We start from the raw sequence: 14531 nt of genomic DNA, 5'->3' as shown, positions 1-14531 counted from the left end.
AAGTTGGCTTAAAGCTCAACACTCAGAAAATGAAGATCATGGCATCCGGTCCCACCACTTCATGGGAAATAGATGGGGAAACAGTGGAAACAGTGTCAGACTTTATTTTTCTGGGCTCCAAAATCACTATAGATGGTGACTGCAGCCATGAAATTAAAAGACGCTTACTCCTTGGAAGGAAACTTATGACCAACCTAGATAGCATATTCAAAAGCAGAGACATTACTTTGCCAACAAAGGTCCATCTAGTCAAGGCTATGGTTTTTCCTGTGGTCGTGTATGGATGTGAGAGTTGGACTGTGAAGAAGGCTGAGTGCCAAAGAATTGATGCTTTTGAACTGTGGTGTTGGAGAAGACTCTTGAGAGTCCCTTGGACTGCAAGGAGATCCAACCAGTCCATTCTGAAGGAGATCAGCCCTGGGATTTCTTTGGAAGAAATGATGCTAAAGCTGAAACTCCAGTACTTTGGCCACCTCATGCGAAGAGCTGATTCATTGGACCCTGATTCTGGGAGGGATTGGGGGCAGGAGGAGAAGGGGACGACAGAGGATGAGATGGCTGGATGGCATCACTGACTTGATGGATGTGAGTTTGAGTGAACTCTGGGAGTTGGTGATGGACAGGGAGGCCTGGCGTGCTGCGATTCATGGGGTCGCAAAGAGTCGGACACGACTGAGCGACTGATCTGATCTGATCTGAACAGACTAAGTCCTAAGAGTTCTTTCCCATCACAAGGAAAAAGTATTTTTTAATCTGTAATATATCTATATGAGATGATGGATAATCATTTCATGACATATGTAAGTCAATTAATTATGTTGTGTTCCTTAAGATTACACAGTACAGTGTGTTAATTATATCTCAATAAAAATGGAAGAAAAAAAAACATTCTTACCATACAATCCAGAAACTGTGGTCCTTAGTATTTATCCAAATGAGTTGAACACTTATGTCCATGTAAAAACTTACACCTGGGTCTTTCAAAAGCAGTACTTATATTGCCAAAACTTGGAAACATTCAAAATGTTCTTCAGTAGGTGGATGGATAAACTCTGGTACTTCTCGACAGCAGAATATTATTTGGCCCTAAAAAGAAGCAAACAAAAAAATGAGTTATTAAGCCATGAAGAGAACCTTACATCCACATTATTAAATGAAAGAAACCAATATGAAAGAGCTATATATGATTTCAACTATGCAACATTCTGAATAAGGTAAAACAACAGACTCAGTGAAAAGATTAGTGGTTGTTAGGGGCTAGGCGAGAGTGGGATGAATAGGTAGAGCACAGGTGATTTTTAGGGCAGTGAAATATTCTCTATGATATTATAATGGCGGATATGTCAAGCTATGTTTGTCTAAACCCACAGAATATATATAACACTAAAAGTGAACTCTAATGTAAACTATGGAATTTGAGTAATAATGGTTTATTGACATAGATTCATTGTCAGAAATGTACTAGGTTGTGGAGTACTTTTGACAGCTGTGCATGTATAGGGGCATTTACAAAACACTTGCACGTATAAAAGATTTTTAAGATTTATTTCTTCTCCATAGGAACTGTCTTCCTATTGCCAAAAACTAGGCCCTTTCTCTCTCCACTGCTGGAGGATTTTTCCAATCTCTCAGTTAATCTCCTTTTCTAGGTAGTTCCTATTAGCTATTCTGGTCACTCTTGCCCTATACATCTTTGTAAGACTCTTTAGAACTTTTCTCGGAGAAGGCAATGGCACCCCACTCCAGTACTCTTGCCTGGAAAATCCCATGGATGGAGGAGCCTGGTAGTCTGCAATCCATGGGGTCGCTAAGAGTCGGACACGACTGAGCGACTTCACTTTCACATTTCACTTTCAAGCATTGGAGAAGGAAATGGCAACCCACTCCAGTGTTCTTCCCTGGAGAATCCCAGGGACAGGGGAGCCTGGTGGGCTGCCGTCTATGGGGTCGCACAGAGTCGGACACGACTGAAGTGACTTAGCATAGCATTAGAACTTTTCTAGTCAACGTTCTAGTCCAGAGCTTGCTACTTTACCTCAGCATAAATTCTGTATCGCACACATTTAAGTCCCTGCTGACTTTAGCTCCTATTTTCTCCATCATTGCTTAACGCTGGCTTTTGCTTGAGGCACAGGTCCTCTTTCCTGTTTCAGAACTGATCAGGCTTTGCTTTATTCTTCCTCCTCCCTTGCAGTGTTCACATTATACCCATTTCTTCAAGGTCCAAAATAAATGCCACTTCCTCCTTGAAGACTTTCCTGGCAGCTCCAAGTCACACTCATAGCTCTCAAATAATTATTCTTATGTGCTGTAGTTGGGACAAGATAGTGGAATCCTCAACTCTTATCTCTTAATTTGACCTATGAGCAGGAGACCTAGGAACTTTACCTGCTATAGTGGGACATGTATTTATAGATATTCGACGTGCAAATGCGTAATTTAAAAAATACTAGTTCTTCAAAGATATGCAGCAGAAAGGAACACGCCTCAAATACTAACACGCGTTTTTGTTTTTTAAATACAGTGGGTGTAAGGTCATGGGTTTACTTATCTCACAAACCAAGGGATTCATTTCTTGATTAAAAAAAAAAGAAAGCTATATCACATTTCCAACTAATTACGTCTCAGACGTCTCCAAGCGCTTCTCATAAGCAGGCATATTTTGTTTTCAACGCGTGTGAAATAAAACGTTCGAAGGGAATAACTACGGACATACTTAAGATCACAACCCATAGAAAAAAGTCGAACACACTCGAGGTACTGCTGCTTCCTGGGAACGCCACCGGGCCTGAATTCAAACCTTTTGGAACCTCAGCTCTCTCGTCTGTACAGTGGAGAGGATACTCGACAATATTTACCTCCCAGGGTTGTGGTTAAAGGTTTTCTTTCTGAACTGCCGGGCAGTTTGCCTCCCAGGACCGAAGGGTGGCGCTTTTCTTCCCGCGACGCACTTCCGTGCGCGAGGAGGGGTGACCAGCGAGGAGGGGAAGCTCTCGCCGGAGGCCGGGTCGCAGAGGCGGGCGGGAGGCCGGGCCAGGACAGGTTGGGCCGCAGCTTTGACGTGCAGCGTGGGGGCTTTCAGCAAGAGCACGCCAAGTGTATACACACCGTGCAAAACACGCTGAGCGTGCGTGTACCCGTGTGCGCGCGGTGCTGGGAGTGCGCTTGAATTGACAACGAAACGTGAAGGCGCAGAGTGTACGATAGCAAAGCGACAGCTGACGAGGCCGAGGAAGCCGGAGACCTTCGGTAGCGGCGACGAAGCTACCGGTCGCTCCGAGCCCCGGGGCTCTGCGACCCTGCGCCTCGGGCCGACGGGTCTCCACAGCGCCCCACGTGGCGACCGGCGGGGTCGCAGCCAGCGGAGCCCATTTGCTCCGCCTCCGCGGCGCACTGCTGCCCTCCTCAGCTTCCCCGCCCGGCTCTCCCCCGACCCTCCTCCCTTCCCCCTCCCGGATCGCGATGGACGCGGCCTCCCCCCGCCGCCGCCGCCGGCTGCACGGCGCGGGCCTCTAAACTGCAGGGCCTGAGGAGCCGCGTGCCGGAGACGGGACGTGAGCTGGCTGCCGCCGGTCTGGGGAACCTCTGGCTTTCCTGTCAGCAGGTCCCTGCGGAGGAAGGGGAGGGACAAGGCGCGGCTTTTCCTGTGCCGCCAGCCCGGCTCGACCTGCGCGGCCTGCGGCTTCCTGGGAACTCGAGCGCCGCGGCCGGGCCTGGCTCAGCCCGCGGCCTGCTTGGAGCTGGACCGGAGCGGTTTGGGACCACAGGCCTGGGTAAGAGCTTGAGGAAAGGGGACGCAGGAGCGTCTTCGGCGGTCGGAAGGGTCAGGCCTGGTTCCGAGATCAGGGATGCCTGGCAGTAGCCTGGGAGCGAGACCCCAGCCCCTGGTGAGGTCGGCGGACTGCCGCCGACTCACCCGCTTGGCCCCTTTGTTTACCTCCCCCGACCCTGCCCACGGCAGGCCCCGGTTTGTCCGAGCCTGAGCCCATGGCTGGCCCCCTTGTCCTTGAGAAAGGATCGCCGCCCGACGGGGCCAGGGACGTCCCGCCGGGCCTCGGAGTTCCGGGCGCCGCTCCCGGGAGACCCATCGCCCTGCCTGCTCCGGCCTCCTCCTCTGGGGTAGAGAGGCTCGCAGCTCCACCTCCAAACTTACCCTCCTCCTCGACACAGGTAGCTAACTTAGCCGGGTTTGGTTCGGGAAAACCGGAGCGCGGTGCCTGCGTCTCCCGCGCCGGGTCGGCTGGGCCCCGAGTTTTGGGTCACCCTTGCAGATCGCCGCCGTTGGGTGCCCACCGGAACCTGCCGCTGGATTTATGCACCTGCAGCTGGGTTACATGGGACCCAACGCTGTCCTCTCGTCAGAGTGCTTATGAGTTTTTGTATTGACTTGCCTGTTGTGGCTGCTTCTCTGTTGTTGCTGCTGCTGTTTTTAACCAACTGCCCCGTTCGGTGAGGATGGGGAAGGAGGACCGCAGATTGGCCTGTGTTCTGATCTGTAACGTGTTAGTCCATTGCACTTACTTGTAGCATTTCTTTTTAAACTTTTAAGAACAGTTGCTGCTACTGCCAAAATTCCTAATCAAATCATAGATCTTGTATATCGTTTGTATTTGGACATCTTAAGGATAGCAGTAGATTGAATCAGCAGAATTTAAGAAATTGAAGGTAATTTTAAAGTAGAGACTTGATTTGGAGGGGAATTGGATCAAAGTGCTAAGTTTCCTTAAAATACTGAATCTAATCCTTATCAGAAGATCAGCTTTGGATGACGGAGGGGGAAAGAAGTTTTCTGGGAAAAAAAAAAAAAAGAACCCTTAGTAAGGTGTTGTTTGCCTTTTGGCAAACACGTTCGTGATAGCAATAGTGGGATCCGAAGCTTGTTTGACTGACTTTGACAAAGACGGCTCTGGTTTCCAGTTTAAGCAGCAGCCTAATCAGCTTATACTCTTGTGCAAAACTGGTTTTATTTAGTACAATGTATGAAGTTAAACCCGAGGAATAAGGAAAGTTGGATAACTACAGTTAAGTACACTATCCAAACATACTTACGAGTCTTTTCTAATTCCTAGGGCACCAAGAAAATCTGGCTCTAGCCGATGTAAAAGAAGAGAAAAAAAAATTAAGCCCACGCTGTTCAGTTCTGGACATTTAAAGGACTTTTTGCCTTTGCTTTTTAAATTTAAGCAAAGAAGCCTAAGAAACAATGGCAGATGTGGACCCAGATACATTGCTGGAATGGCTGCAGATGGGACAAGGAGATGAAAGGGACATGCAACTAATAGCCCTTGAACAGCTATGCATGCTGCTTTTGATGTCTGACAACGTGGATCGTTGTTTTGAAACGTAAGTACAGCCCTTCGTCATCTTCATTTGGGGGTGCTGTAGTGACATGTATATAACATGTTTTCAACCATCTGCTGATTTGAGTTTGTATAAAATTTTTCTTCAGTGAGTTTTATTTTTTTTATATAAATTTATTTTAATTGAAGGCTAATTACTTTACAATATTGTATTGGTTTTGCCATACATTGACATGAGTCCACCACAGATGTATATGTGTTCCCCATCTTGAACCCCTCTCCCACCTCACTTCCCATCCCATCCCTCTGGGTCATCCCAGTGCACCAGCCCCGAGTACCCTGTATCATGCATTGAACCTGGACTTGCGATTTGTTTCACATATGATAATATGTATGTTTCAATGCCATTCTCCCAAATCATCCCACCCTCGCCCTCTCCCACAGAGTCCAAAAGACTGTTCTGTATACATCTATGTCTCTTTTGCTGTCTCGCATACAGGGTTATCGTTTGCATCCTTCTAAATTCCATATATATGTGTTAGTATACTGCATTGGTGTTTTTCTTTTGGCTTACTTCAGTCTGTATAATAGGCTCCAGTTTCTTTAGTGAGTTTTAAAACTTATCTTTTGAAAAGTTTCTGTAGTTTTGCATTTACAATCTTCTGAGAAATAAAAATTGGTAGGTAAACTAACTCCAGTAATGATAATTGTGATGACACAAATACATGTTTATTGATTGAATAGGAATTAGTAGAGAATGCTAATTCTACCCCATAACCTGATTGATTCATTTTCAAAACATGTTATGAACTCAGAAAATGCAAATGCTTCTTTATTTCTGTATCAAGAAATTGACTTGAAATTGATATGAAAATACAGATAATAATGAATACCCTTTCTTCATTGGTAAGTTTTAGGACACTTTTTTTTTTTGGCATTGTTGTTTTTGGGTTTTTGTTTGTTTATTGTTTTTGGTTTTTTGGTGGCACTGTGTGGCTTTCTGGACCTTAGTTCCCCAACCAGGGATTGAACCCTGGCCACTGCAGTGAAAGCACTGAGTCCTAACCACTAGACTGTCAGGGAATCTCCTGTACTTTTGTTAAAGCAAATCATGGCTTTGTAAATTTCAGTTTGGAGAGGGTATAAATTGAATGTTAACCACATGACATAGTTTTTGGAATAGTAGAAGCAGATTGAGATTTGAGAGTTTAAGCAATTTTATTTAGAGGATTATGTAGAATTTGTGCAAAAATGTTAAGGAATCATTACTAGATTGGCCATTAATGCCATGTTTTTCCTCTTATGTGATACTTGCCCAGTTAGATTAACCATTCTTCTAAATGCTGAACATGTTTGTTTTTTATTTATTTTATATTTATAATTTTGAATTCTGGTGATAAGTAAATGAAAACTCAGATGCTTCTATATTGGTTTTAATGCGATTTTGAAGTAATTAGTAGAAAATGTTTGAGATGTTGACAAAATTTGGTATAATTATCTTAATTTCTTTAAGTTGGGAATAAGGCTGTATTACTCACTAAATTGATGTATTTTTGATCATCTTCATTTTTGAATGGATCGTTAATGAAGATGAATTAATAAATGAATAATTAATAATCTTAGTTGTAAGTCCCATTGAGGTGGTACTATTAAGATAAAAATCCTTATGAACAAAGTTTCCAGATCGCAGTCTGTGGCTCATTTATTTCAAGTAGTTATTGTTATTGGCAAATTTTGAGAACATAATAATTTAGCCCCTCTGTTAACACTTGTTTTGGTCAGAATCATAGAACAGTGAAATAGATTTTTGAGCATTCATAGCTTTCATTAGAGGGTTTTCATTAACCTGAGAATTACTTGTGGTATTTTAAAAAGTCGTACGTACCAGTCACATCAACTATCATATCCTCCATTAAGTACTAACATGTAGTAGTAGAGGTATTTGTAATGACATTTCTAATGTGTCATTATATTAAAACAATTTTAAAAGAAATTGTTAAAATGTCAAACTCATCAATGCAAAATCCTACTGTCCTATTATAATTGTTATTCTTTTCGTTATCCTTTCCAGACTTTAGTCATATTTGATATAATGTGGATGAAATTAAAATCAGATTCACTTTATATTTTTTATTTACTAAGTGTAGGTATAAGAGAATTTCAAATTGGAATGGTTAGCCCTGTTTTATTTAGCATATCAGTAGATTGGAGAAGGAAATGGCAACCCACTCCAGTATTCTTGCTTGGAGAATCCCAGGGACAGAGGAGCCTGCTGGGCTGCTGTCTATGGGGTCGCACAGAGTCGGACACGACTGACGTGACTTAGCAGCAGCAGCAGCAGATTGTCTATCAAAAGTAGACATTTGATTAAATTTATGACAGTTGTTTTTTAAACCTTTAACTTGCTTTCTTCATTCAGCAGCCAGATTTTCTTGTTGTCAGAAGGAAAATTGTCTTTAGTTTCTTTAAACCAGATATGCAGCATGGTGAGGTGGAAAGAATGGCTGTGTGTCATTAGAGACCTGGGTTCAGATTCTTGGTTTGCTAAATAAAGTTTACCCCTTGAGAGCTTTACTTTCTTCCTCTGTAAAAGTGACAGTAATCTCATATCTGGTTCGCTCCTTGTGAGGAGTAAAGGAAAGAATGTGAAAAGTGTTTTTGAGTAAAGTGAGCTAATTTAATGTCATTAAATATCTAATCTTGAATTTTATTTGGAGACTTTATTTCATGAAACTGGTGGGTTTTGAAGAACCTTTAAAAATTCTTTGAAACAGTCAACAAATAAGACAGAAAAGCAGGATGATGTGCACATTTTAAATACGGGTGAAAATATCTTTTAACTTAATTTCATAAGATAGTAGCAAGTAATCCTTTTAGTTATGTCAAGTAAAGCAAAAGATGCCTATATATTCAGATAAGTTTTTGTCTGATTAGCTTTTATTAGTAGTTATATGTTTGTTTAGTCAGGAAAGGCATATGGTGTGGTAAAAATAATGGCCTTTGGAATGAGATAGACATGGGTATAGGTTTTCATGGAGATTAAATGTGATAATACAAGTGAGATGCCTAACATAGTGCTTTAAACATAACAGTTAAGTGTTTCTCTTTCTTTAACTTAATATTGTACATGGCTATCCATTTTTTTGTACCCATTCTGACTTTTGTTTTTAATTTATTTTTTGCTGCGCTGGGTCTCCGTTGCTCTGCGGGCATTTCTCCAGTTGTGATGAGCAGGGGCTCCTCTTTGTTGTGCTGTGCAAGCTTCTCCTTGCCGTGGTTCCTCTTGTTATGGAGCACAGACTCTAGGCACTTGGACTTCAGTGGTTGCAGCCTGTCGCCTCAGTAGTGGCCGCACAGGCTCCAGAGCTCAGTAGTTGAGGCGCGTGGGTTTAGTTGCTCTGAGGCATTTGGGATCTTTCCTGACCAGGGATTCAATCTGTGTCCCAGGTGGATTCTTTAGACCACTGAGCCACAAGAGAAACCCCTTGACAGTCTTTTTGAAGTTAAGGGATACACATTTTCTGTGAAGCTGTGATAATTATGCCTGAACTTAACAAGGTAATGCTCTAGAAAGTAAAATTCAAGTTCTGAGTTAGCTTTTGCTTTCATCTGTGATACATTAGTGAGTTAAATTTACGTTATACATTTGAGATAAATTTAATGAGTTATAAATGAGTAGTTTTGCATTCACATCAAAATAGGTGATCATTGTACATATTCTTAAAAGTAGATAAATCCTGGGCAGTTGTAGATCCTGTTACTAAATCTTCAAATAATATAATTTATGTCTTCTGGGAAGAATCTAACATCTCCTCAGAAGATCTAGTAAATGGAATATTAGGGATAGTGCTTTTAGTTACCAGAAAGCTCATATTAAAAAAATAATCATTTTACTTAATTATGAAGACACAGAAGGATATACAGTAAAGTGTAAGTCTCCTGGGTGACCAATTCTCCTCTCCAGAGGCAACCACCATTAATCATTTTCCTGGTGTATCCTCCCAGAGAGAAATATCCTAAGAAAGACTGCCTCAAGTTTGGATTCCAATACTGAATACAGTGGTAAAAGCCTCCTATTGTGTATGTACAGTAAAAACTATTTAAAAATACCTACAACAGTGTTAAGTCTTTTAATCTTTTAAATTGTCTTCCTACTTTTTATTGTTAAAAAAAAATATGATGACCAAAGTAGATAACAATCTCTGCTCTTAAGGTGCCTAGTAGTCTAATAAGGAACACATATTAAATAATTATAGAAATAGTGGTTACAAGCTTTGATAAGTGCAATGAAGGAAAAGTTCAGAGTGCTGTGACAGAAGGTAGCAGGGGCATGATCTGGAGGAGTAGGGGTAGTCAGAGTGGTTTTTCTTAGAGATACGAAGGATGAGTAAGAATTTAAAGGATGAAGTATAAGGTGGTGGGATAGAAGGATGTTTAAAGGGAACGCAACAGGTGAAGAATTTTGAAGTGGGATGAGCATGTCGTGGTTGAGGAATTTGGAGAAAGGTAGTATGACTGGGTGTGGAAAGGTCTCTGGAGAACTGTGTTGAAAGTTGGGGCAAGATCAGATGGAATCTTGTGTATGCTTTTGGTTTTTTCTTAAGAGCAGTGATGTAAAAGAGTGAGTGATGGGATTAAATGTGTCTTAAAAATACTAATTTTTTCTGCTCTATGATAATAAATGTGTGATGAGGACAGAATAAATGCTTGTAGACTTAGATTTTGGAGGTAGAATAGTCAAATAGTTGAATGATTGGATATCATAGTGAGAAAGAAGACAGTACCATGGATAATTCAGATTACAATGGATGATGATGCCATTCAGTGAGAGAGAAAATCAAAAGAGGACCATGTTTTCGTTTTTGGTTTTTTTGGTCACACCACATGACTTGTGGGATCTTAGTTCTCCAACCAGGGATTGAAACCAGCCCCCTGCAAGTGAAAGCATTAAGTCCTAACCACTGGACCACCAAGAAATTCCCAGGAGGACCATGTTTTTGAGGGGTGGAGATCATGAATTTGGATTTGGCTAGATTCTCATATCTGCTTTGCATTTATTTTGTTGTATTATGTTGTTTTGATTGCAATATATGAAAAAATTATCATCCTCCAATAGATGTAGCTGGGAAAGGGAGGAATGTTGTAATGATGTCTTTGCATGATTATGTATAGTTTGATATCATACTCATTTGATATCATACCCAAAGTGGGCAAAGTGATAGTTTCTTGAGAGTTAATATAATGTGGATTCTGAAATCATGTCAATGAACTTGTACTCTTGTAGATTAAAATCTATTGGTACTAATCTATTGTTTGGTACTTTGAGTGGGTTGTTTGTTTTTTTTAAACCCATGTGTAAGTTTAAAAGATCTTGCACTGGTCATGTGAAAAATATTGATCTGCTGAGTTATACAGATATTCCTGGTGTTGCCATATACCATTCTACACTGTCACAAACTCATATTTGTTATTATAAGTACTTAATCAGAAAAGTCTTCAAATAATGGGATCTGTCAAGCTCATGGTGGCAGGAGCAAGTTTTTCAAAGTTGTAACTTTGCTTGAAAGCTCGAATGTTATCATTGGCAGCAAATACTGTCAGTTGTTTTTCCTTGAGGTGGAATGCTTGCTTGGTTAATTTTTGAAAAAATGTTTGCTAGATATCCAAGTCTGAGTAACCACAATTTGTCTAAAGTTCTTTCAGGTAAAAAAGATGTTGCATGAAACAAGTGGCCAGTTCAACTCTCCAGCAGTTGTAAACTACATTTCCTTGACACAACCATCTTTCTTGAGTATGCAGAAGTGCTTTATGCTTACTTCCTATTTGTTTAAGTAGGATATTAAAAAAATACAAATTAAAAGATTTGAGATTGTGTGGCAGAAACCAACACAATATTGTAAATTTTTTTTAATTAAAAAAGGCTTGAGGTTTAATAAAATATATGTATATATATATTTGCTTTATTAAAGTAGTGAAGTTGACCTTTCTTTTCATGCTATAGCTTGGCAATGAAAATAAACGATTACCAATGGTACAGTTTAATGCTGCTGCCTTGATTCATGCTAAAGCACCAGGAGTTTATCCACCATTGCTTTTACATCATTAGTGTACATGTCAACACAAGAAAGAGAGTGGTTAAAGAAGAGAAAGGACAGTTGTGCTGAATACGGGTGAAAGGTCAAGTATGGTGAAGACTCAAAGATGTCCTTTGGATTTAGCAACATTCTCAAGATCATTGATCTTAATGAGAGCTGAGTGGAGTGGTTTGAGGACCAGATTTGAATGGGTTGAGGAGTAACAGGAGGAAATGGAGACCAGAGTGTGGAAAACTTTTTTGAGAAGGTTGTATTGGGAAAAATAGTGTGGGGCTTTTTCTTTTAGAGGTCATAGAGGAGAGAGAATAGAGAATTCATAGTATTCAGATTCTGAGAAACTGGGAGAGCGTTGGCTGCTGTCAATAGTAGTGCTTTTTAAACTGTAATGTGCATACTGTGAATCACCTGGGGATCTTGTTAAGATGCAAATTCTGATTCGTTTGGTCTGGTGTGGTGACTAATATTCTACATTCCTAGTATGTTGTCAAATAATGCTGAAGCTGTTGGTCAGAAAAATCCCACACAGAGTGTCAAAGCTCTGATGTACTGATGAAGAGATCAGATCAGATCAGATCAGTCACTCAGTCGTGTCCGACTCTTTGCGACCCCATGAATCGCAGCACACCAGGCCTCCCTGTCCATCACCATCTCCCGGAGTTCACTCAGAGTCACGTCCATTGAGTCGGTGATGCCATCCAGCCATCTCATCCTCTGTCGTCCCCTTCTCCTCCTGCCCCCAATCCCTCCCAGCATCAGAGTCTTTTCCAATGAGATAGACTTACGGTAATATGTTTCTTATTGTAAGGCAGGAAAGATGAAGATTTTTAGGTTTGATGGGAAAAACTTGAAGAGATTTCTGTCCGATGACATCTGTTTTCTCCCTGAAGTAAGAGATTTTAAAGGAATGGTAACAATGAGAATGGGTTTGGGGAAATGATTATGTTCATGTAGTGCTAGTGACTTCATAACAGATGCCCCTGCCTATAAGCTAACAATACGCAGAGCTACAGTCATAAAATATTTTTATGGTATTTTCCCCCCAGTTTTATTGAAGTGTAATTGACTATATTCTGAAAATACTGATTTGAATGTATCATTCCCTTTTATAAAATCTGTTGTGCTCTTTACCTAGTGAGTACAATTTAGGTGCCTTCAAAGACCTCTGCTGTATCTCACACATAGACACTAGTACTTTTGTTTTCCATTGCTAAGCATAATGCCTGGTGTACAATAGCTAATATCCAGATACTGAACACATTGAAGAAATTCTGAACAACAGCAGAGTCTACATACTGGAATTTGACTTACTCCTTTTTCTTTTAGAGGGAAAGCTGTAATTTTCAACTGTTATGCCAGGAGTTATTGTTAGTTAAGAAATACAAAGTCCAGAATGGGAGCAGGGGCAAGAATGGAATAAAAGATAAAGTGGGGTCAAAAGATGTTATTTATTATCTTCAGGAAATAAAATTTATTAATCTTTTACATTTAAAATTTTTAGTTTTTTAAAAGTAAGTGATGTGTTCAATTTACAGGCTATATTCAATAAGACATCACTATTATAGATAACTTTATTTTTAAAATGTTTGCTTTCTTAGTATTGTACATCTTCTGAAATCTTGGCCCAAGTCCAAGTGATATAGTGTGGAGAAAGCATATGGTAGTAATAGTATAGAAGATATTGCAGTTCTCAAGGGAAATTCTTTGTAACCTCATGAAACTTTTGTTCTTGTTTTAAGTTATCTCTGCTTCCATTAGGGAAAAATTCTTTCGTCATTGCAGGTAGTATTTTGGAAACTTGCTTAAGTTGGATTCATCTGAAGATTCTACTTAGTCTCATTTTTGTGGTTGACTGGTCTGACAGTAGTTCCGTGGAGACTGTGAGTGATCTTAAACTTTCCTAATTTGGCCACCTTTGGGTCTGTAAGTTGGTCTGGTATAGTACTAGATTGGATTTAATATGTAAAAGTAATTTCTACCTATGATATAAGAGGTAAATATTTAGCAAGTTTACAAGTTGTAATAACTCTTTAATTGTGAGGCATCTAAACTTTTGTGCCGTAGATGTATTCTTTCAGTATGTTCAGGAAGGACTGTGATTATTGTATACGTGCAATTTAATTTGCTCTTAACTTTATTTAAATTACATATGGATTTGACAAACACAGAGTCGTGTAACCACCACCACAATTGAAATTCAGAACAGTTCTATGGAAAATGAGAGATAAAAGTGGATTCACTTTTTGTGTTGTGGGAAGGGTAGGCAGGGGAAGGAGACCTGATGGAGATTGGGCTTGTGTGTGGGGAGTGGAGACATGTTAGAGAGGCATTGGGCGTAAGGATGAAGAAGCAGATCACTAAGAGAGCTGATGGGATTCTTTTTGTTTGGTTTCTCTTTCTATAAGCAAGAAAGTTCTTACTTTTCTTGATATCATTCATTCAGCAAATAAAACTTGAGTATCTTCCCATATGCAGAGAACCCTGTTGGGTGCGGTGTGAAATACAACTCTATTCCCAAGGAGCTTGCAGATTTTTAGGAGAGAATTATAGTGGACAACAGAAAATGAAATACAAATATAAATTGTCAAAGTAAATTAAAACCAAAAGAAAAAAAAAAAGAAAAAAACCCAGGAGTCCTGTTTTGAGTAGTTAGAAAAGGTAACCCTGAAATTGAGGAGGTGACATTTAGGCTCACAGGAAGGATGACAAAGAACCAGCCATGGGCAAAATTGGGAGAAAAGCATTTTAGACAGAGGGATCATCTCACACATTAGTATCTGTTTGTTTTTATCTTTCTATCTGTTCATCCCCGCCGAGTTCATCCCCAGTTCAAATCTAACACCACAGGGTTCATTCTAGTTTTCTTTTTTGTGTTTCCATCTCCAGGCTACAATGAGAAATCTGGCTCCCATTGTCCTCAATATATTTATATACTTATTTATTTGATCACTTCCCTTGTCTGTATCAGTTGCTCATTACTGGGACACGCCCCTACACAAATGCTCTCTTTGTCTTGCTCATGCTCTTACACATTATTCCAGACAGACTTCCTCTTCCCTCTAGAAATACCTTCCTCAACAGTGGTGTGAAACATCTCTTATGTGGATGTCCAGGTGGCTATTTCAGTAGTTCAAACAAG

At 40.4% G+C, this 14531-nt stretch overlaps 1 protein-coding gene across 9 annotated transcripts in view; it reads left to right on the top strand.

Annotated features, from left to right (window-relative positions):
- The first annotated feature begins 2961 nt into the window (after positions 1–2961).
- The window catches only part of HECTD1 (HECT domain E3 ubiquitin protein ligase 1), a 77811-nt gene continuing 66241 nt past the window's right edge, over positions 2962–14531 (top strand). For 8 of the 9 annotated variants that reach the window (XM_024982056.2, XM_005222075.5, XM_059879428.1 and 5 more), the window contains exons 1-2: positions 2962–3773; positions 5070–5343. In XM_024982056.2, the coding sequence (XP_024837824.1) occupies positions 5204–5343 (140 nt within the window). In that variant the 5' untranslated portion in view covers positions 2962–3773; positions 5070–5203. The remainder of the gene's footprint in view (positions 3774–5069; positions 5344–14531) is intronic. The other variant, XM_002696696.7, reaches the window with a different exon arrangement.

This window comes from Bos taurus, chromosome 21 (genome assembly GCF_002263795.3).
Source record: "Bos taurus isolate L1 Dominette 01449 registration number 42190680 breed Hereford chromosome 21, ARS-UCD2.0, whole genome shotgun sequence".
NCBI lineage: Eukaryota > Metazoa > Chordata > Mammalia > Artiodactyla > Bovidae > Bos > Bos taurus.
This window is presented reverse-complemented; position numbering and strand designations above follow the sequence as displayed.